General features: G+C 42.9%; 1 protein-coding gene across 3 annotated transcripts in view; it reads right to left on the bottom strand.

The window, feature by feature from the left end:
* Positions 1–17,770, bottom strand: part of mtus1a (microtubule associated tumor suppressor 1a) — a 34,171-nt gene extending 16,401 nt beyond the window's left edge. The window contains exons 1-2 of one of the 3 annotated variants that reach the window (XM_023814726.2): positions 17,753–17,770; positions 4,460–4,635 (exon numbers count right to left, since the gene is read on the bottom strand). In XM_023814726.2, the coding sequence (XP_023670494.2) occupies positions 4,460–4,580 (121 nt within the window). In that variant the 5' untranslated portion in view covers positions 4,581–4,635; positions 17,753–17,770. Of the gene's footprint in view, positions 1–4,459; positions 4,808–17,752 lie in introns of those variants that run through there. The other 2 variants (XM_023814727.2, XM_023814725.2) reach the window with 2 other exon arrangements.
* Between the last annotated feature and the right edge of the window lie 3,971 nt (positions 17,771–21,741).

Raw genomic sequence — 21,741 nt, 5'->3', positions numbered from 1 at the left:
TGGCTCTGCTTCAAAGTATACAGTGTCTCCATGCCTGTCCATTGCAAAATTCCTAGAGCCATCAGCTTGGCTTACATTACAGTGCATTTTCAGCACATGAATCTTGTTTTGTTTATTTGTCTTACAATTTACTGATTAAAGTCAGAAATACAGATTATGTTAACGGGGTCAAATTTCTTTTAAAATTCATATTTTGTGTAATGTTTATTCAATCAAACTAAAATAATTATATACATACATATATTTATTGATGGTATAGTAGTAATACTTCAGGGCAAAGGTTATTTTGTCAGAAAGTATATTATCCATCCAACCATTTTATGCACTCACACACCAGTCACTCACACACCAGTCACTCACCCACCATTCACTCACCCACAATTCACTCACACACCCATCACACACAAATGCACACCTATGGGCAATTTGGTAACTCATTCAATAATTCAATAATTATATTATATTATTCAAATAACTATATAATTATAATCAGGGGCGTTGCTAGAGATTTTGGGCCCCATGAAAGCATATCATATTAGGCCCCCCAGTCCAAACCAATCCAGTTATTTTCCTAATTTTTTAGGGCCCCTGTCACTCAGGGGCCCTTGGAATCGTCCTAGCTTTCCTCCCCCTTACGGCGCCCCTGATTATAATTATTATTATTATTATGCTTCCCCCTACAGATCAAAATATTATAATAATTATTATTAATATTGTTGTTGTTGATGTATATTTTAAACATATTTCTAAAGCGAGAAGTGTAAAGTTTTAACTACATCCGATAGTTTTCTCTGGCTCCCTCTGCTGACGAGATCAGGGCTCGCATTTTATTAGTCTTATACAACATGGAAGCCCAGTTCATGCAACTGGTCAAAACATCAAAAAGTTATAGATGCTCAACACCAAGCGATGTTCTAATATAAGAAGTTCTATTATGTGTGTTATAAATGTAAGAAATGCATATTTTTTACGAATTAAAACCACTGACCATGGGCACCTGTCCAATACAGAGTCTTTCAAGGATGTCTACAATGTGAGGATCACTCTGCACAGGATGTCAGTCCACCGCAGAGTACACACACACACACACACATACACACGCACACACACACACACACACACACACACACACACACACCATGTGTAGGGTTACTGCACTTCCCCGACTGCATGTCCATTAACAGAGAAACAGAAAAATTATTCAGGGGTGACTCTGTCAAACTCTGCTGCAGAGTCGTACGGCAGGTCATTCACACATTTACACATTATTAGACACACTTACAATGCCACTTTGTACATTTGATGCTATAAAAATGGGTAAAAAGCATCATTTAGTTCAGTGACATTAAACCCTGCTAATGACACTACTCTGTAAATGCTGGGTTTTATTCATGTTGATCTCTTGGCATTCACTCTGGGTATCAATAAAGTTTAACTATCTATCTAGCTTGACTACCCTGGGCTCTAACTTCAGCTATAAGCCAAATTAACTGTATAATGTTGAAATTACCCCATACTGGTTGTGACCCATTCACAGGGAAAAGCAACTTTCTTTTGATTAATCGTGGCGACTAATTTTTATGTGGACACCTGCTACAATTACCTTAGCAAACTACATATGGTTAAAATGTGGTTTTAGAGGAATTCTCCTATAAATCTCCGCTCAGTTCCAAAAGCCTTTCTGGATTTGACAAAGCGGGTTTAATGTGCAGGTGTTCAGCGGGTTTAATGTGCAGGTGTTCAGCAGGCTTTATGTGCAGGTGCGTTCCACACTGTGCTGCTCGCAGGAATCAGGCTGACTTATTTTTGCGATGAAGAAACAAACATGCCCAGATGGCACAGGCTGATGGCGCTGCCAGGACAGCCTACCGAGGCCGTCATCACAATGGGGCTCGTCATTCAGCCGGGGTCAGTATGGATTATCCATCACAATGGGGCTCGTCATCCAGCCTGGCATTCCGCAGACGGCCCAGCACAATGGGGTTTGTCTGTAGGGCCCCACTGGAGATGGTAAGTGATTCTTTAGGTGTGAAATCATCCGAAGTGACATTTCCGAGACTCGCGATAACCCCTGCGATTTCCTCCGCACGCCCACACGCAGGCGGATTAGAATGCTGAGGCATATGCATGCATTGACACGTGTGCATACCAAAGCAGGCATCTCCCATAGCTGTTCATCCAGCACAGGGTGCCAGTGATATACAAAGCGACACATAAGTCGACTGCGGGTTCAGAAAAACACATCCACTCACACACAAGGGAGACACCTGCTGAATAACCGTTACTAATTATAAATTCATTTACTTTAGTGTAACGTATTTACTCAAATCCCAGTTTTTATGAATGGAACTGACTGAGTACTACTGCACAGACACAGACAAGTTTGTGTTTGCCTTCCATTCTAGGACACTTCTGATACGTCAGTATTTATTTGCTGGTTTTCTGCTTCATAAATTTTATCGACCTGATTCACTATAAAAATTTTATCAAGAGCTGATGTGAAATCCATTCGGTTTGGATTATACACCTTCTATTACTTTTGAAGCAGATTAATATGAAATTCTTGTGGGTTTTTAAGGGTGATTGAAATTAGATAATTTCATAAGCTTTTCATCTTATTCACTCCTGGAGGTTTTTAAAATAAAATTAGCTTCTAGATGGCTGCGGATTATTACTGGTAATTAACCATTTCCAGTGACTGTTTCCTAAAAGCCATCAAAATCAGAAAAACTAACAATTTGTAAAGCCGATACATTTCGCTTTCCAAAGACCTCAAGGGTCCCCAGGATTTGCACGCATATTTTCTACATTGTGCTCCAGAAAGTGTTCGGGCTCTGCCGTCTGGTGGAATGTCCCTGCAGGGTTGGTGCCATGCTGGCTGATATAAAATTTTAAATGAGCTTGTAAAAAATTCAAGCTTCCAGACAGCGAATAGATCCACAGAATGTGGGAATTTTGGAAGACGGAATGCTGGAATCTTGGCCCCTGTGGTATATATGTAATGAGTGGGGAAAAGAGACACTTTTCTCTCCAACCAAAAGCAAACAAACTGGACACCCCATAGAAATCTTGTTTTCAGAACCTACTTTACACAATTATTAATTAATCAGAGGGGCTTCTCCCCAACTAAATCCCTCCCATGTCTTACAGAGCAAAACATGTTTTGTGCGTATTTTATTCTATTTTGCAAACCATTCCATCAAACCATCACCCACAAACTTCATCTATGAACAACTCTAGATAAAAAAAAAACTATGTAAATGACACCCACAATAAAAGGATTTCTTTGAAAACCTCACAACATTAAATACAGCAAAAATATACAATACAGAGATCCGAAGCGGAATATGGGTTTTCTGCCCCTTTAAATTATTCAGAATTCATATGAATTGTCTCTATGGAGCCGTTGAATAATTCAAACAGCTCCGAGAGGGATGAACGGATTGCTTGTCTGCTCAGATAAGGATGCAGAACATGACCAACGAGCAGACTGGAAAGACTTCTTTTTGACACACAATTTCCACACTAAATGTTGACCTAAATGCATGTATAGCCATTATACAATGACACCTGCATTCCAGCATTCCAGGCCAGCACAGAGGATCAGTAATGCGCTAATAGACACACACACACAAAAATTATGTCTAATATATATAAAACTTGAAAAGTTCCTTCTTTATTTCATAGCTTGCTATGATTTTTTATTAGTCATTCAAATCAAATTAATCAAAATGAACCCAACAGTTAATTCAGTTGTGCTATACTGTTACATTCTGACTGTATACTGTCATGTAAACATGGAAACATACTTTCATAAATGTTTGTAATGAAACAGTGAGCGAACGTTTAATGCTCAGGTAATGTATAATGTGTACGCAGATATGGGAGTGGGTAGCCAAAGACTGAATCCTTAAGTAACCTACATTTCCTGCTTTAAGTGCATATGTAACCAGGCTGCCAAATTTAGAAGCATAGAACATACCATCACCATGGACCATGAAAGGTGAGGAAGACACTCCAAAGAAGGATAAAAAGCCTCATATAATCATCCCAGTTTTGATATACACACAGCTTGTATTGTGTTCCTAGCTGTTTTCCATACCTTTTACTGAAAATATTAAATCAGGACTTTGGTGAAGAGGAAGCACCTGAAGTATGGGGCGGAACATTACACCGACAGACACAGACAGACAGAGAGACGCGCGCACATATCTGAAACATGGAAAGACACCGTGCTGGTCACACGCATGTACACGCGCATGCAAACATACAGCACATGCACGTAAATACACAGACACGCCTGGGTCACAAAATGACAGCTGATCATGTAAACATGCACACGCAAACACATATCCAAACACACACACATGCACACACGCCAATAGCACGCAGCACGGCAGCCCTGGACAGACAAATATAAAGATGCTGACACGCAGAGACACGACAGCGCCGATCGCACCTGTGTGGAACACCATGGTGCTCCTGCGGTAGCCCGAGAGCAGCTGCAGCTTCCGGAGGAGCCCCGTGGCCGTCAGCTTCACGTGGATGTTGGAAAGCGAGCGCTTCGGGGACCAAAGCATTTTTCTCACGCGCCGGAGCTCAAGCTTTCACGCAGAGGAGCAGGACGAGGGCGAGCTGCCGCCGCACATGAGAGTGGGTGAGAGGAAAAACAGCGGTAGCAGTCACAGGGAAAACGGCAGCCACTCCCACTCGCTCAGGTCACCATAGCGACGCCCCCCCCCCCCCTCCCTGCATCACACCACGGAGGCAGGCTAAATCTGAATCCAGCCGGATCAGTGAGACCCAGCACAGCAGCAGTGCCGTGATCCGCAGAGCTGAGGACACTGGGAGCTGGGGAAGGGGGCGGGGACATGGAAAAGGAGTGAGAAACATACAAAAAGACTTTGTTGGATTTTAATGCGGTGCCACACGCAGCCCAGCGTGACCTCCAGCCTACGGATCCTGTCCTCTGCGGGAGAGGCTCTGAAAAGGCTGGATGGATGGATGAAAAAAATCCCAGGCGAGTTAGGTGTGATGAAGCAGAGCCTGCGTGAAATGAGTCCCGCTACTGAGGACAGGGATGAGGTGTGTCAGCAATGAGGAGCATGGAGGTAGTGGGGAGAGAAGGGGGGAGTTTTACAAAAGGAGGGGGTGGGAGGAGAGGTGTTTGATAAAGAGAGAGGTGTGTAAAGGGAAAGGAGCATGAAGGGAGGTGGGTTACAAATGGAGAGGTAGAAAGAGAAGAGGTGCATGAAGGGCATTCAAAGAAAGGCATATAAAGGACATATAAAGGGCATATAAAGAGTAAAATACATGGGCTATTCCATGCATTCCAGTCGAAAGGCACAAACAGAAAATGTTATTGCAAAATAATACTTGCCAGGGCAATTTCAAAGGAGCTGCAAACAGCCATTCAAATGCTAATCGAATCCCATCCTCCACCAGCACTTACAGATCACAGCTCGCACGTTTCCAGGCAACGGGATTCTTTAAGTTCTACATCGTGACGGAGGAGTGCATACAGAAGACCGGTTCTGTGTTTGTCATCAGCAATGTGTCTAAGTGTTATTATCACGCCAGAGAAAATGCACACGAATACAGAGAACCTGCAAACGCCACACACTGAGGTGTCCGCAGTGTCACGTGTTGAGAAAAATCTAGTTGATCTCCTTAATATTTTGCCTCTCCAGCTCGAAACAACCAGCAAATCCCTTGAGTTCTTCCCTATGTAGCCCCTTGGCCAAGCTGTCATACTGATTATTGGATCCTGCAAATGCTGATCCACCGTGTCAGTCAGCTAACTAAGCTTCAGTCTTTGGAGTTTCAAATTTTTAACAGTAAAAACAATAGAGATTTAAAAAACACATATTTCCCCTGATTCCAACAAATATCTGAAATTGTTGGGGCTTCACAATGTAACTTACAGTGAAAATGGAGGATCAAGCCTTGGAACCTAGGGATTTATTTTCCAAACATAGTCCAAGAAATCACAGTCCAACCACAAGCGATATTTCATAAGGCAGATATGGAGAAAATCAAATCCCAATCATAAATTAATATATTTAGTCACAAACACAGGAAGAAATTTTTGAAGTAGTTGACACAATATGGAGAAAATTCCAAAATTTCATCACCAAATGCCTAAGACTGCCTACCAGCGAGTGACCACTCATGCGTGGGACAGGATGATCTGGATCTGAAGACTGGGTGAATTCTTTAACGAGCAAAGGGTCCAGGATGTCATGAGCGGAAACCCATGACTGGTCCACAGACCACAGCCCTCAGTCCACAAAGAATTGTAGACAACCCCTGAGGTGTCTATAGCTCAATGTGAACAGTGGATTCAAGATGCTGTAGTGCACAAGGAGATGTGGGAAGTAGGAGAGATCTGATATCTGAGGGATTATTTTAAGCAACAGATGACTGGATAAATGTGTCTGACATCGTAATAAGAACAAATATACTGGATACCAAGCTTTTTGGAAGGCAAATGAAGTTGGATGAGTTAAGTAGAAAGTCTATCTGGGATTTGATAGGGTAGTGGGGCAATGGTTGTGGTCCACAAATCCTTTCTCTGTCTTTAAAGCCGTCCAAAGTTGGACAGGGACCTTCTCCCACTCAATCCGAACCACGTGTCCTCAGTTGGGATGTTTATGACGGGCGAGTAACCCTTGGGGGAGTGAATTTTTCTGTGAATTCAGTCCAAGAGAGGTTTTCCCTAATATCGTTTAAAAAAGCATCCATTTTCTTGATTCAACCTCCCACTCTATGCATTGGTATGGAGAGTACTCCCAGGTGTGTACAGAACACTCGCCATTCACAAGATATAAGCTGAGGTCTTCTGTCTAATCAAAGCAATCCCAAACAACCTAACACTTGGATAAATAGATATTCTGAAAGCTGCATAGCATTAGATAGGCCCTAGAGAGGTATCAGACAGCACATTTTGGAGAATCAATGCACTGTAAAAGGGATAGTGGTGTATTCATTACTGGGGGGGGGGGGGGGTGGTAGTAAAATCCAATGATATTTCCTCATGGCCTCTGAGGAATCTGGAAGAGTTTGAGTAAAGATAATGAGATTTAAGACTTGGCAAAGATGAGACAGGAGTGACAGGAAGTCATTGACACTATCAGAATGGGATGGCTACCAGAATTTGCGGGTTAGCAGTTTTGTTTTGTCAGGATGTCCAGCACTCAGAGTAGAGTGTGTGTAAAGTGCAGGAGCTGGGAATGAATGCTGGCTGGAATGTGGTGTCTTGGCGGAGTAAAACGCATCTGTGATCTCCCGTCTGATGGGTGCCACCACACAGGCAGAAGGGGTCAGTTTATGGGGGCGGGGGTTATGTTACCAAACAGCAGGGCTGGCGACGGGCTGGGGTGGCCGGGTCAGTTGTCCCCGTGCCCTGGGTCGAGGGCCCAAAAGGGCGCTCTAACCTTTAAGTAATCTGCTGGAATAATTTGTCAAAAATACATATTTATGAAAACATTATATAGTATTTGTGAACCACATAAAAGCCTGTTATTGTTACTCTTTCAAATATTCCTTGACCTAGTGGTTGAAAGCAATTTTACTTTCCCTCCCCATAAGCAAAAAATGGTTTAGTCTGTGTCGCCTTGGTAAAGTCAAAAGTGTAGCATTTAGCTAGCCCCTCCCCCCTCCAGTCAAGTCATCAAAAGTCAGAAAAGGGGAGAAAAACAAAAAGGAGACAATGAAGACAGAGGTGACTGAAAAAATCAATGGTGGGTTATTAATATTAATAAATAGATTGGTTTATAATGTATGCAATATTTCTGTATAGGCTTATGTCTGGACTGTTTAAGGTCCTGATACTAATTTTTCCCATATGAGTCCGACATAGAGATAATTAAATAGCAAGTTTGTTATAAATTATCAAATAAACAACTTCACAGCAATAATTTGGGAATGACAGCATGTCTCTGTGACTGAATTTTGGCGGAGGGGCTACCATTTTGGCTAGCCTGTATTTTGATGAAGTAGCGCATGCTGAGGGCTCTGGATGTGACAGCCTGTCAGTGACCTGTGCTCGGAGATCATCTTGTCCCAGGGCACGAGAAAGACAGACAGTGGGCCTATCAAAAAGTAAAGAGCAAAAAGTTTAGCCACTTGATTTTTCAGATATATCCCAAGTTCAGATATTTTATTTGCAACTATCCAGTCTCACCCAATAACACACCGCAGAAAAGACATTGACAATTTATGAAACTTGTACATCTTAGCTTTAGTGTAGAGGTCTCTGATGGACTTAGTTTGCTTAACTCTTGAGGGTCAAGAGGAGGAGTAGATGAGTCATTAATATATACAATAAATATAATAAGACATTTGTTCATCGTGACTCTGAAGATCTCGTCAATAAAATACTGGAACATAGTGGGGGTGTTTGCAAGTCCATATGGCATAATATGACATTTGTAGTTCCCCCTGGATGTGATGAGAACTCTCTTCCATTCATCCCCCTCACAAATTCTGATGAGGTTATAATCTCTTCAAAGCTCTAACTTTTTAAAGATGGCTACAGTGTTGATGTCTTTCAGTGTTGGATGAATCAGGAGAAGAGAGCGGCAGACCTAATGGTGATGTCACTTAGAGCTTAGTTGTTGATAAAGGGCTGCCATCCTTCTTTTTCACAAAGAAGAAACTTGAAGCAACTTGAGAAATAGATGGTAACCATCCATCCATCCATCCATTATCTGCCGCTTGTCCGGGGTTCGGGTCGCGGGGGTAGCAGCTACAGGAGAGATACCCAGACCTCTCTCTCCCCAGCTACCTCTACCAGCTCCTCGGGGAGGACGCCGAAGCGTCCCCAGGCCAGTCGAGAGATATAATCCCTCCAGCGAGTCCTGGGCCTGCCCCGGGGCCTCCACCCTGTAGGACATGCATGGAAAACCTCTCCAGGTAGCCACCCAGGAGGCATCTGCACCAGGTGTCCAAACCACCTCAACTAGCTGCTTTCGACGTGAAGAAGCAGCGGTTCTATTCTGAGGCCTTCCTGGATATCCGAACTTCTCACCCTATCCCTAAGGGAGAGCCCAGACACCCCTGCGGAGAAACCTCATTTCGACCGCCTGTATTCGCGATGTCATTCTTTCAGTCATTACCCATAGCTCATGACCATAGGTGAGGGTAGGGATGAAGATGAACCAATAGATCGAGAGCTTTGCTTTTCGGCTTAGTTCTTTCTTAGCCACGACGAACCGGTCAAGCGCCTGCAGAACTGCAGACGCCGCTCCGATTCGTCTATCCAGCTCCCGATCTCGCCTACCCTCACTCGTGAACAAGACCCCGAGATACTTGAACTCCTCCACTTGAGGCAGTACATCTTCCCTGACCTGAAGAGGGCAATCCACCTGTTTCCGGCTGAGAACCATGGTCTCGGACTTGGAGGTGCTAATCCTCATCCCCGCCGCTTCGCACTCGGCTGCGAACCGGCCCAGAGCACGCTGGAGATCCCCAGCAGATGAAGCCAACAGGACGACATTGTCTGCAAAAAGCAGCGAGGCAATCCTGAGGCCACCAAACTGGACACCCTCAACACCCTGGCTGCGCCTAGAAATTCTGTCCATAAATATTATAAACAGGACCGATGACAAAGGGCAGCCCTGGTGGAGCCCAAGCCACACTAGGAACACGTCTGACTTATTACCGGCAGTGCGGACCAAGCCACTGGTCCGTTCATACAGGGACTGAATCACCCACAACAGTGGACCCCGGACCCCATTCTCCCAAAGCACCTCCCACAGAGCACCTCGGGGAACCCGGTCATAAGCCTTTTCCAAATCCACAAAACACATGTAGACTGGATAAGCAAACTCCAAGGCCCCCTCCAGTACCCTTGCAAGGGTATAAAGCTGGTCCAGTGTTCCACGGCCAGGACGAAAACCGCATTGTTCCTCCTGAAGATTTGACTATCGATCTCACCCTCCTCTCCAGTACCCCGGAATAGACTTTCCCAGGAAGGCTGAGAAGTGTGATCCCCTTCTTAAATAAGGGGACCACCACCCCCGTCTGCCAATCCAGCAGCACTGTCCCTGACCTTCACGCACTGTTGAGAAGGCGTGTCAGCCACGACAGCCCCACAACATCCAGAGCCCTCAGGTACTCCGGACGGATCTCGTCCACTCCCGGGGCCCGGCCACCACGTAGCTCTTTAACCACCCTGGCCACCTCAGCCCCAGTGATGGGCAAGCCCCCCCCAGCACCCTCGGGCTCTGTGCCCTCAGATGTCTCAAAGGCAGTGTGCGTAGATGTATCTGAGGCAGGGTTGAGGAGGTCCTCAAAGTATTCCTTCCACCTCCGGGTGATGTCCCCAGGTGAGGTCAACAGCACCCCCTCCCCACTATAAATAGTAGGAACCAGGAGCTGCTTCCCCCTCCTGATATTCCGGATGGTTTGGCAGAACCTTTTTGAGGCCGACCGAAAGTCATTTTTCATGGCCTCACCGAACTCCTCCCACGCCCGGTTTTTTGCTTCTGCGACCGCCCGAGCCGCGATCCGCCTGGCCTGCCGGTACCCGTCAGCTGCCTCCAGGGACCCCCGGGCTAATAATTCCCAGTAAGCCTCCTTCTTCAGCTTGACAGCCCTCCTCACCTCTGGTGTCCACCTCTCCCCTGGGACCTTTTTGCCTTGGGAGACCCTACCAGGGGCTATTGCCCCCGACAACATAGCCCCCAGGGTCACTGAGGCACACAAACCCCTCCACCACGATAAGGTGGCAATCCAAGAATAGATGGTAACAATAATTACCAAGTTAAGGGCTTCTTCAGTATACTTGCCTATAGCCTCTGATTCGGGGAGGAGCAATGAAAAGACCCAGTCACACGGAGGAAAGGTTCCATGAAGCATTGAATGGCACATTACCGTGGATAATGTGGTGGAAGAGCGACTGCCAATATTTCACTGAAGACACCTTGGAACTGCTGGTATTGTATAGAAATAGGGTTTGAATGGTTAGTATTGGGGATCTCAAAGGAGGTGGCTTGGCAGGGAAATGCCAAACACCAGGCCCCCAAGCCATTAGTTCAACTCAGTTCTAGGAGATCATCAGATCATGAAGGCAGAGCCAAGGATGCCCTGGGAGTAGAGATGGCTGAGAGGTTGTCTCTCCAGTGCATCGATGACCAAGATTAGTTAGATTTCTTGGCAGGGGACACCTAATTCTTCGGTCTGGCTGTAGCTTATCTGGCTGTAGGTGCTGCATACAGTACATCATCCACCAAAAAGGTCAAACGTTTATGCCGTGATTCAACATAGCTAACTTTCACATACAAAATAGACTTAGCATATAACCAAAATTTTTATAAGTACGAGAAACAAACTCAAAAAGGCCTATATCAGCTGTCGGGAATTTTTGCATTTAGTGTGTTGTGCTGGGCTGTTTGCTTATTTTATGGCTGCTTAAAAGAGACCTGGAGCCAAACAGCAGGTGTTCAGGACAGGACCCATGTACCCTATAGTTCGGAGATTTGACTTCTATATATTTTGTTAAAATAGGCCAACTTTATCCACTGCTAGCATTGACGTAAGAACCAATCCATCTATTCATCCAGCCATCCATCCATCTGAGTGAATATCCAAAATACACCAAAACACATGAAAAATACAAAATATTTCAGGATATGTACTTTTTTTCCTCGTGATACTGTATGCCCTCTAGTGGTGCAACAAGGATCTGCAGCACAACAAGAAATCAGATATATGTAGGATTCAGGAATCTGGCAAGTCAGCAAACTGAGAATAACACTTTCATTACTAGCCAAAAGAGTGAATTATCCCACTTACATCCATCTGATGGGTACGCCAAAATGCTGCTATTCCCCCAATGAAATACACAAACCACTTACTGTTCATATGAAGCTATCTTACTCATATGCTAACTGAAGGGATGCTAACTGGTCTTTGCAGTTTCTTCCCTCTCAGACAGGGCAATTTTCTTTTAGGTGTCAGGATCAAAGACCTTTGCATACAGCATATTTTCCACAGGAAAATTAAACACCCTTTACGAATGGACAGATCATGAATCCATGCTAATCTGACAGAGTCTGATGAAATATGCACTGAATCACTGAGGCTGGTTTGACAAGAAGTATTTCTTGAAAAAATGAACACATTTTAACAGTTTATAGGTATGTTCAAATACGCACATTCAAAACTGGTATATTCGCCATAGCAGGCAAGACAATGGCAACAGAATTGATAAATAAGCAATCAATTCCAATCAAAGCAGCTCTTGTTAATGAACTTATTCTTTGACTTTAACTTAATATTTTGGGATGCACTGAAGCCTGGTTTGTCTGATTAGTCTTCTGCTTTATCTGAGACCTCTCAGTGGGCAGTGTTGCTGTACTTTACTATTCTGGTCTAGGGCTAGGCCACTTCAGGAGGTGGAGAAATCCTCGCCAGTGTCCAGACCTTTTAAACAATAAATGTTCCTCTGTCTCTCAGTCCTTTCTACTTGCTAATGTGATCACCACTGACAAGATTAAAATTGCAGGAGGTTTTAACATCCATGTAGGAAATACAAGTGATAATCTTTCTTTAGAATATAACAAACCCGATCATAATCTTACTTAGGATATCGGCTTATCTGGATGTTCTGAATCTTTGTATATTCTAACATTACCATGTTCCACCCGACAGCTTTCAACTGCAGTGAAATGGCAAATGAGTCTCCCTGCGAAAAGGGAATAAAACGTAGTGGCATTTTTAGCTCTATCAAAGTACTTACAGTTCAGGTGTCTGATGCCTTTTAAAGTCCTTTCTCTGAATAATGTTTCTCCGAGTGCAGCACTGGTGGAGCTAAATAATTAATATGCTTTTCCTTTAAGGTTAGTCAAGCAAGAGTCATCGGGATGCTGTTTGACATGCCGGAAGGACCTATAATCAATTTGATAAATGTGAGAAGCAAAAAAAGCTACAAGGAAGACTAACATATATTGTGAAAGTCGCTTTACCAGTCCTTCATCAAAGCTGGTTGAAGCAGTTGATTTTCTTTAGGTTCAACAACTTTCTGTCAGGTACAGAGCAGAATTGTGGCTTACAGAAGCTTATACCTACCAGCATAATAGTTCTACAGACAAGGCGATAGCTATTACACTGTGTCACTGTCCAAATGTTAAAATATTTAGTCACTTTATTGACAAGTATGTATAATTTTGAGTTTCCAAGCTGTTGTGTGCCAGGATAAATACACACACACTCAAACACAAAAATATGAAGTGCTGTGGAAAAGTCTTAGGCGGCCAGAAAATGATGTTTCAATGATCTTCGTGTTGCTGTTGTATTATAATATTATGTCTGTCTAAGTGTGTTAACTTTGCCATTTCAAAACTTTAGGCGGTCTCCTAAAGTCACCCAGTATTAGCAGCCGCCCAATACACCCGTGTATTTTTTGGCTAGACCATTAGCAGACCATGTTTGACTACTAAATACCTCATCAGGTTATTTAACTAAATAAGTTAATTAATTAAGAGAGCTACTGTTGAAATTTAAGGAATACATGGAATGGCTGGGGTGACCCTGAGGAGAGGTTTGGCACCAGCCATTCAATACGATATCAGTAACTTTTTGGAGAACAAAAGAAATCCTTCGTAGTTTTTATCGTGTTACAATTTGCATACATTACATTGTAACATGGATTTTTTTTTAGCAAATGTACACAAACAGCTTTCTGTGACGTTTGCACAGACTTTTGTCATTGATAGCGGGACACTGCCTCTCCGGCACCATAGAGAACCTCTGGTTGTCACTCATTGCATCCCCACAGAAATATACCAATGGCCAGGTCTCGAAAGCTATGAGTAAGTACAATTCACAGCATTCTGGCAAATTCCTGAAACCAGTTAGTGCTCCAGCTCCATTTGTCTCTCATGCTCCGCAAAACTAGAGCAGTCCCAGCAGGAATGCCCTCTCAGCCATCCTGAATGGTTCCCTGCCCCTTACCCAGGTCCACCAGGCCTTCCTCATCATTGGCTCTGCTGTTACAAATTAAGGTCAGAGATATAACAAAATAACAGAAAGACACAAGACTTCTACTGCGAGCAGAGGATGCAGGTTTCAAACGTCTCTCTGGTTTTATAAATACCGCTGTGTGCTGATTGTAGGCTCACAGTCCAAAAAACTTGCAGTTAGGTGAACTGGTGCCTCTGAATTGTCTATAGTAAGTCATCCTGTGTGATGGACTGGAATATTTTACAGGGACTCTCCTGCTCCTCACGTTATGCTTCTTATATGTCAGCCACTTGGGTATTGTGACACCCTTGTTATAAATGACCAAAGAAAGTTATTTTTAAAAATGTGTCTGCGTTGATTTTTCGGAGCTCAACAAGTAGAGTTTTGCGTTAACAATGCAAAGGTCATGGGTTCAAATCCCAGGGAGCAGACAAATTGTAACCCCTCTACTGTAATTCACTTTGGATCAAAGCGTCAGAGAAATGCATACCTGCCAACACTTCTATTTTTCCCCGGGTTTCTCCTGTATTTCTAGGCCACATCCCCAGTGGCGCTGTGACAGTCAATTTCGGTAGGCACATGCCTACCCAATATTTCGTAAAAATGTAACATATAAATTAATCATTCTGTCGACCAATAACGAGCTTGCATTGACTGTGAATAACACGTCGTTAAACTTGCAGTAAACTTGCAGTCACTGGCCAATGAGGGAGCTTCTCACATCTCTTAATCCCCTCCCCTATCTCACATCATTCCTGTCTTCTATTGATACCTCTACACATCATCCAGCTGTCACGTCATGACATTCACAACTCACACCTCAGTGGCACTAAACAAGGTTAGCTATCTTTAGCTGTTTACAGTTGCTAGTCAAGTAAATCTGCAATTGCAAGTGTAAAAAGGGAACTGAATTGCTTCAGTGTTGTTACGCTGCATAAGCCTAAAACTGTCAAAATATGTCACGCATGTCTGTTTGGACAGCCATGTAATCGATTTGCTAGCATGGACATGCTGTAAAGCTGCATTATGCACTTATGTTAATATTAGTTAGCTAACGTTAGCTAGCAAGGTCTATGGCAGAACAGCTCAGTTTGTAGTTTTACCTGTATAAACTACGCAGTCCTTCAATATTTGCTAGATAGCGACACACCAACACAAAAGAGCCTTTTCCATCTCCATGTCACTGATTTTGAACACAACTAAAAAATTATTTTCTAATAATTTTACATTAGCTGTTTAGCCATCTAGCTAAATGTAACACTGCTACTGCTTGCTTCATTTAACTATTACATATGTATAACAGTTACATAAAGTTATCGGCGTTTGTGTATTTCTTATGTCTTGTGCGTGGTTTTGAAATGGTGCCCACCCCCAAATTTGCTCTGCACGACACCCTTGCATCTCCCAGCACCCACTCATTTTGTTGTTTCTTCTGGGAAAGTCCAGTAATTTGCATGCACCTCCAACTTTATTATGAAAAATTGTCACACATGGATCCATAAGTTTTGTATGTTCGTCTGACACAAGTTGCCAGATCATCTGTGATCGAGACACGCAATCCAGACACGCAATCCACAGACTGCATACAATTTCAAGCCATCTATTACTGCAAACCTGGCAACCCACAACCCAATTCAATGAGTGTGCAAAGTCTTGCACCACAGTGGTAATTGTACTGTGTTTCTGTGGTAAATTGATCTTGATGTCATCACATAAATGGAAAATCCTTATTTATTTCTTTGTTTATTTTCAGGGTGGTGCAGTGGTTAGCACTATTGCCCGACCCCTCTGGGCCTGGGGTTCGAGTTTCTGCCAAGGTCCCGTGTGTGGAGCTTGCATGTTCTCCCTGTGTTGTTATGGGGTTTCTCTTCAATACTCCGGTTTCCCCCCACAGTCCAAAAACATGCTGAGGTTAATTGGAGTTACCAAATTGCCTGTAGGTGTGAGTCTGCCCTGCGATGGGTTGGCGCCTCATCCTGGATTGTTCCCTGCCTTGCGCCTGTACCCTGTGGGATTGGCCCCAACCCTGAACAGGATAAGCGGTTACAGAAAACAGATGGATGTTTACTTACTTAATTAAATACTTGTTTACTTGCTTATCCATGTAATTCCCACCCCCACATTTTGAAACCTAAACGTTGGCAGGTATGGAAATGGATTTAATTCTATCTGTGCAGTTTGCATGTTCTCCCTTTGTCCCTGTCGATTTCTTTCAGAAACTCCAGTGACGGCTTACGGTCCAAAAACCTGCGCATACGTCTACTGGTTGTCTGTAGTACGTCATCATGTGAGTGAGTCCAGCGATGGGCTAGAACGTCTTCAGGGACTCTCCTGCTCCTCACCTTATGCTTCTTGAAACAAGCTCCACAGCTATACCCCTGTACTGTAGAAGAAGTTGGATGATTACTTCTTGTTTTATGCCAGCCACATTGGTACTGTGACCTCTATTTTAGGCTTAAGCAATTAGTTTAAGGTGTGGTGCAGTGGCTAGCACTGTTACCACTTATCTCTGGGACCAGGGTTTCATTCTCCACCCTGGTTCTATGTGTGTGGAATTCGCATGTTCTCCCCGTGTCGTCGCAGGGTTTCTCTGGGTACTCCGGTTTCCCCCCACAGTCCAAAAACATGCTAAGGTGACTTACGGTTACCGAATTGCCCGTAGGTGGGAATGGTGTGTGTGCCCCATGACGATTTGACGCCCCATCCTGGGTTGCTCCCGGTCTCATGTCCGTAATTTGTGAACAGGACAAGCAGGTACAGAAAATGGACGGCTTTTCAGCTCAACATCACAGACAAGAGTCTTGACAAAATCTTTTTCTGTAAATCACACACACTTCTGCGGATCTGGTTGTTTTTGTTACATTCTGCACTGTAAGCAGGGCGTGCAATATGTAGAACTCTGTCTAACACACCTTATAATGCTTCATAAGAAATTAATGTCATGGATGTTAATAATGAATGGGCCGAGATCCGCGGGCTCGAGTTAAAAAGGAGCAACTCCAGTGTCCACTAGAGGGCAGCTTTGCACAGGAACGCGGGACACACATACTATTATGCAGGTGGTCGAGTCATCCATCTGGTGATTATACCCATCTCCCTGTGAGGGGACAGCGGCTTGGGGAATAAGCACCAATAAATCGGGGGGTTAATAATGCATTCATCACATAAACATGCCCCATAAACACTGCTTGGTTCATTTATCTTTCCCCGTGCCATTATCGATCCCCAAAGGCACGCTCCTGAGAGGAAAAGGAAAAAGAAGGAGGCAACTTTAAAATGTATTTTATCCAACAGGACAGGAGAGTCGTAATTTAAGTCACGGTATCCTTACTCACAAGCAGAAGCAAGACCTTGGTGTCGGACAGACGCCCGTGTACAGAAGCGCAACTTCAAAGCTCACTTCAGATCACCATCAAAATACATCATTGCAGGCAATTGGCCGCCTAATTAATTACAAGGATGGAGCGCAAACTTTACAAGTCACATGACAAGCAGGGTGCAGCCTGAAGACAGGAGCGCTTGGTGCCCATGTCCCCCATCTCTACATCCCTTTAGTCTTACACAAGGGCTGTGGGCTGGTCGTGGCCTGTTTGCCTGCGTTTCTTTTTTTCACAAGCTCATAAGCGACATTTATTGGTTGCAAATAGAACGAATCTCACATGGACCTCTGCCACGCCAAGCCCACACTTTACCTAAAGGACAGACAGATACACACCTACACGCATTCTTATTTCAGAAGGCTGGAATAAATATTTAAGTGTTTTTTTTGCCAAGTTTTACTTACAATCAAACGGCGCCTCCTTTGTTATTGGCAGCTGTACAGGTTTTATCACACGTTCCCTCATGTTAAAGATACATTTCACGAGCGCGATGCTTCTCTGAAATGGAGCCGAGGCTCCCGGAGGAGGCTTGTCAGGGCGGCATGCAGCATGTCCCCGAAACCTTTGCTAAACATCCATGTGCACATCCCACTCTCATTGCATAATGCATCGGATAAGAATATAAGTTTCTCATAGACAGACATGCAACACAGGATTCAGTTTAGACTGAATGCCAGCGCACCGGACATCGCGACTGCACATATGGAATAATTTGTACTTAATTAGTGTGAAATTTTCTTTATGTGTGTAATGAATATAAAAATATATGCATGTGTATTGATATTCTGAAGCAGTCAGGGCTTCTGGTAACTCCCATTCGTATTGGTCTCATTGTCACTCTCACACGGGAAAACTGCGCTATCACAGGGAAATACGGTAATTGCGCGGAACTGTCAGCGCGGCTGAAAGCGCCTCCCGAAAGTGACTCTGGCCAGTTCTGTTAATAAGAGCGCAATGACGGTGGGAAGGCCGGGCTTTACAGTGCGGCAAGCTGACTGGCTCGCTCGCCTCGCTAATTATGAAAATTAATAGGATATATGACATCTTGATACACTGTGCTGACTAATTTCCATCTTACACACATTTCTTTCCATTTAGATGTACTGCCTCCATATGATATTTGACCAAGAGTCAAATGCTTCATTAATGAATTCCCTTTTGGGAACTCATCCATTTATCTATCCATTTTCAGACCTGGTCAGGGTCACAGGAGGTCTGGAGCCTATCGCAGGCAGCACAGGACTGGGATACACCCTGGACAGGATGCCAGTCCATCACAGGACACATACACTCCTAAACTATGGATGACTCAGACGCACCAATTAGCCAGAGAGCATGTTTATGGATGGAAGGAAGAAACACAGGCAACAGACAGCAGAAGTGAGCTTCAAACCCTCAACCCAGGAGCAGTGAGACATCAACACTAACCAATGAGTCACCACGTTACCCATAATGAAGAAGACAAAGTCTGCCGACATCTGATACTTAATATGAATTATACTGTTGGATGTGTAATAAGTTCAAAATGGGTTTAAATGTCGTAAAACTGTGATGATTTCTTTCAACGCTACATTGTAGCATTTCAAATTTGGCTTAGCCAAATCAACATTTCAGTGGAAGCTGTGTGTTGTTTGAAAGAGGCAGATAATGAACTCTTACCTCAAAAGCCTTTTGATATGAGATACTCAGTCACTCTTGGAGGTGAGGGGTTAAAATCATGGCAATAAACAAAAGACTGCCTGGTCTTCATTTAGATCAGCTTGTCAGAGTATCGATCTTACATTAATCCAATGACCTTTCTGAGGATTGGAATCATTAGCTTTATTTTATTGTAGAACAATTAATCAAACAGTTAAATGTAGCAGGAAAAAACACGTATCAGGAAATGCAATTATTAAAAGTTTAAATACTCCATCGATAGATATTTAACGTGTTCCCCAATCATATTGAATATAATTCTCATTATAAGCAAATTCACTGAGTGTAGTATTTTAATCTTCATTTGAAGATACTTCATTTTTTTTATTGTTGGGAATAAAAGGTCACATATCGATGTTTGCCCGTGATGTGGATTTTGCAGTTTATTCAAGCTGAACAAATATGCAAATGACACATTTGGAGCATATGGTCATCCTGTTCCTGTTGACCTGTTGTTTAATCAAGAAGCACAGGGCACAAGAATGTGTACTGGCTGGACCATACCCACACCCACACACACACACACACACACGCACGCACACACACGTGAACTAGGTGTCTATGTTTTTATGGGGACTCTCTATTCATTTCTATAGGCATAACCCTAATACCCTATGACAACCTTAACTCCTACCCAGTGCTAAAGTTAACCATGAATAACCACGCAAAACACACAACCTTTAGCATTTTTAGTTTTTTGATTGCATTCACAAATTTTTATAAAATTGAGGTTATCTTTGTGGGTACCGAGAAAATGTCCCCACAAGGTAAAAGGTTACAGGCTTTTATCACATTGCAGGGAAATCTGATCCCCATAATGTAATGTTTACAAAAATGCACAGGCATACACACACATTCACACACTTTAAACAGTTGAATATTCACCGCTGAAATAACATTTTTCTTTGGAACAAAACCTATATAGAATTATATGCAAAACATAACTGTCCTCAAGATACTTTGGTCTTCAACCTTCTAGTACTGTACAGTATTGCTGAGAATGCCAATATTGTCAACATGAAAACACGCTATAATATAATGCAAAACAAAGAAACAGCCAGCATTTCATTTGATATCAAAAACATCATTTGATTTTTATGTCATGAGCGTGTAATGCATTGTTCTATTGATTATTCCAAGCCACAGGTCACCTACATGGATGGATAAGATCTCTAGAGTCAATGTTATTGAAGTTACATCTCTTTGATACAGTGAATAACCAGCTTACATTCAGAATTCTAATTCACTTAAGGAAACCTCCCCTACCGTCTCAGTTCAAGGTTGCGTGGCCAATATATTTGACATTTTCTCTAATCAAATCAAGTTTCAATTTAATCATGTGTATTTGTGTATAGAGAAATTAGTGTTATTGCTTGCCAGTTACACACACACTAAAAACTATAGTGAACACGGTGAATGTGAGGATTAATGTATTACTACAGCTCCGTGGTCGTACTTTAGTGGCGCTGTGTTATTTCGGTGTAATGTCACACATTTTAGCAAAATGAAAGCTGTAGGGGACTGAAGTACAGAGGAAAAGTGACACAATCCATGCAACGGTTTCCTATTTTTATTAAAACCAGTACAAACAAATACACACATATTGAACTTGCAGCCACTTGTCATGGGGAACTTGGAGGCTATCTTGGAGCACAAGGCTGGGGATGCACTGGACAGGAAGCCAGTCCAATACAGGGCAGATACACACATGTCCTTTGGGCAAATTAGAAGCACCAATTTACATAAATGAATATTTTTGGACTGTGGAATGATTTAGGAGAACATACTGAGAGCAGGAATGGGATTCAAACGCTGAGTTTGAAAGGCTACAAATACTACTTAGTAGTAACTCAGTTACGAAATATTGTAGCTATTTGAGATAAAAGATTTGTCACAGTTCATTAATAATAAAAGTTACATCATGATTCATTAATGATGAATTAACATGAGATCAGTATATAATTAAGACTTAGTTTGTCATTAATTAATATAAGTAAGAGCATAATGCTATATTTTTTGTGCCCCGTCAAATGTTACCCAGTGAACATAACCAGTAAACTTTATCCTCTCTCTGTGTCCTGTGTGCAAATGACTATGTCCCTGTGCTGAATCTACAGTTAGCTCTATCTATGGCTTCAAAGGCCTAGTGTGGCCTGTCTAGATCTGTTTTCCAGTGCTGTTTTCTTCCACCTTTTTGTCAGTGGGGAATAAAAAAAATTTCCAGCGACAACAATAATGATAAAAACAAACTGCTTGCTCTTCGCATTTTTCATTGTTGTTAATTAGGCAAAAACTGTGGGGGTTAGTGGCTCCAAAAACCAAAAATATGTCACTTCCGTAACATGCCTAAAAGAAAAGTTCAACCTTCAAACAATATTTGTCGTGACAAGATTAAACTCCTTTTAATTAAAGTTTTTATTTAATGCACCTTTAAGCTATGTTCCTTTAGTGTCAAAGACAGAATAGCATGCCTTCAAAACTAATAATCAAGTCGTGATCAAAGCTAGCAAGATTTTTTTCCAGCTTTTAATCAGTTATCGGAATGGTATAGGCACGAAACAGCAAGAGATTACGTCTATTTCATCTATTTCTAAACTGGTCCTTTTTACCATTCAAGGAAAGTCTGGGTGATAAGGAATTACAAACGGGAGAGAAAGAGACGTTTGCTAATGAATGCCTGCGGATACTGCTCTAT

This window comes from Paramormyrops kingsleyae, chromosome 12, assembly GCF_048594095.1.
Source record: "Paramormyrops kingsleyae isolate MSU_618 chromosome 12, PKINGS_0.4, whole genome shotgun sequence".
NCBI lineage: Eukaryota > Metazoa > Chordata > Actinopteri > Osteoglossiformes > Mormyridae > Paramormyrops > Paramormyrops kingsleyae.
This window is presented reverse-complemented; position numbering and strand designations above follow the sequence as displayed.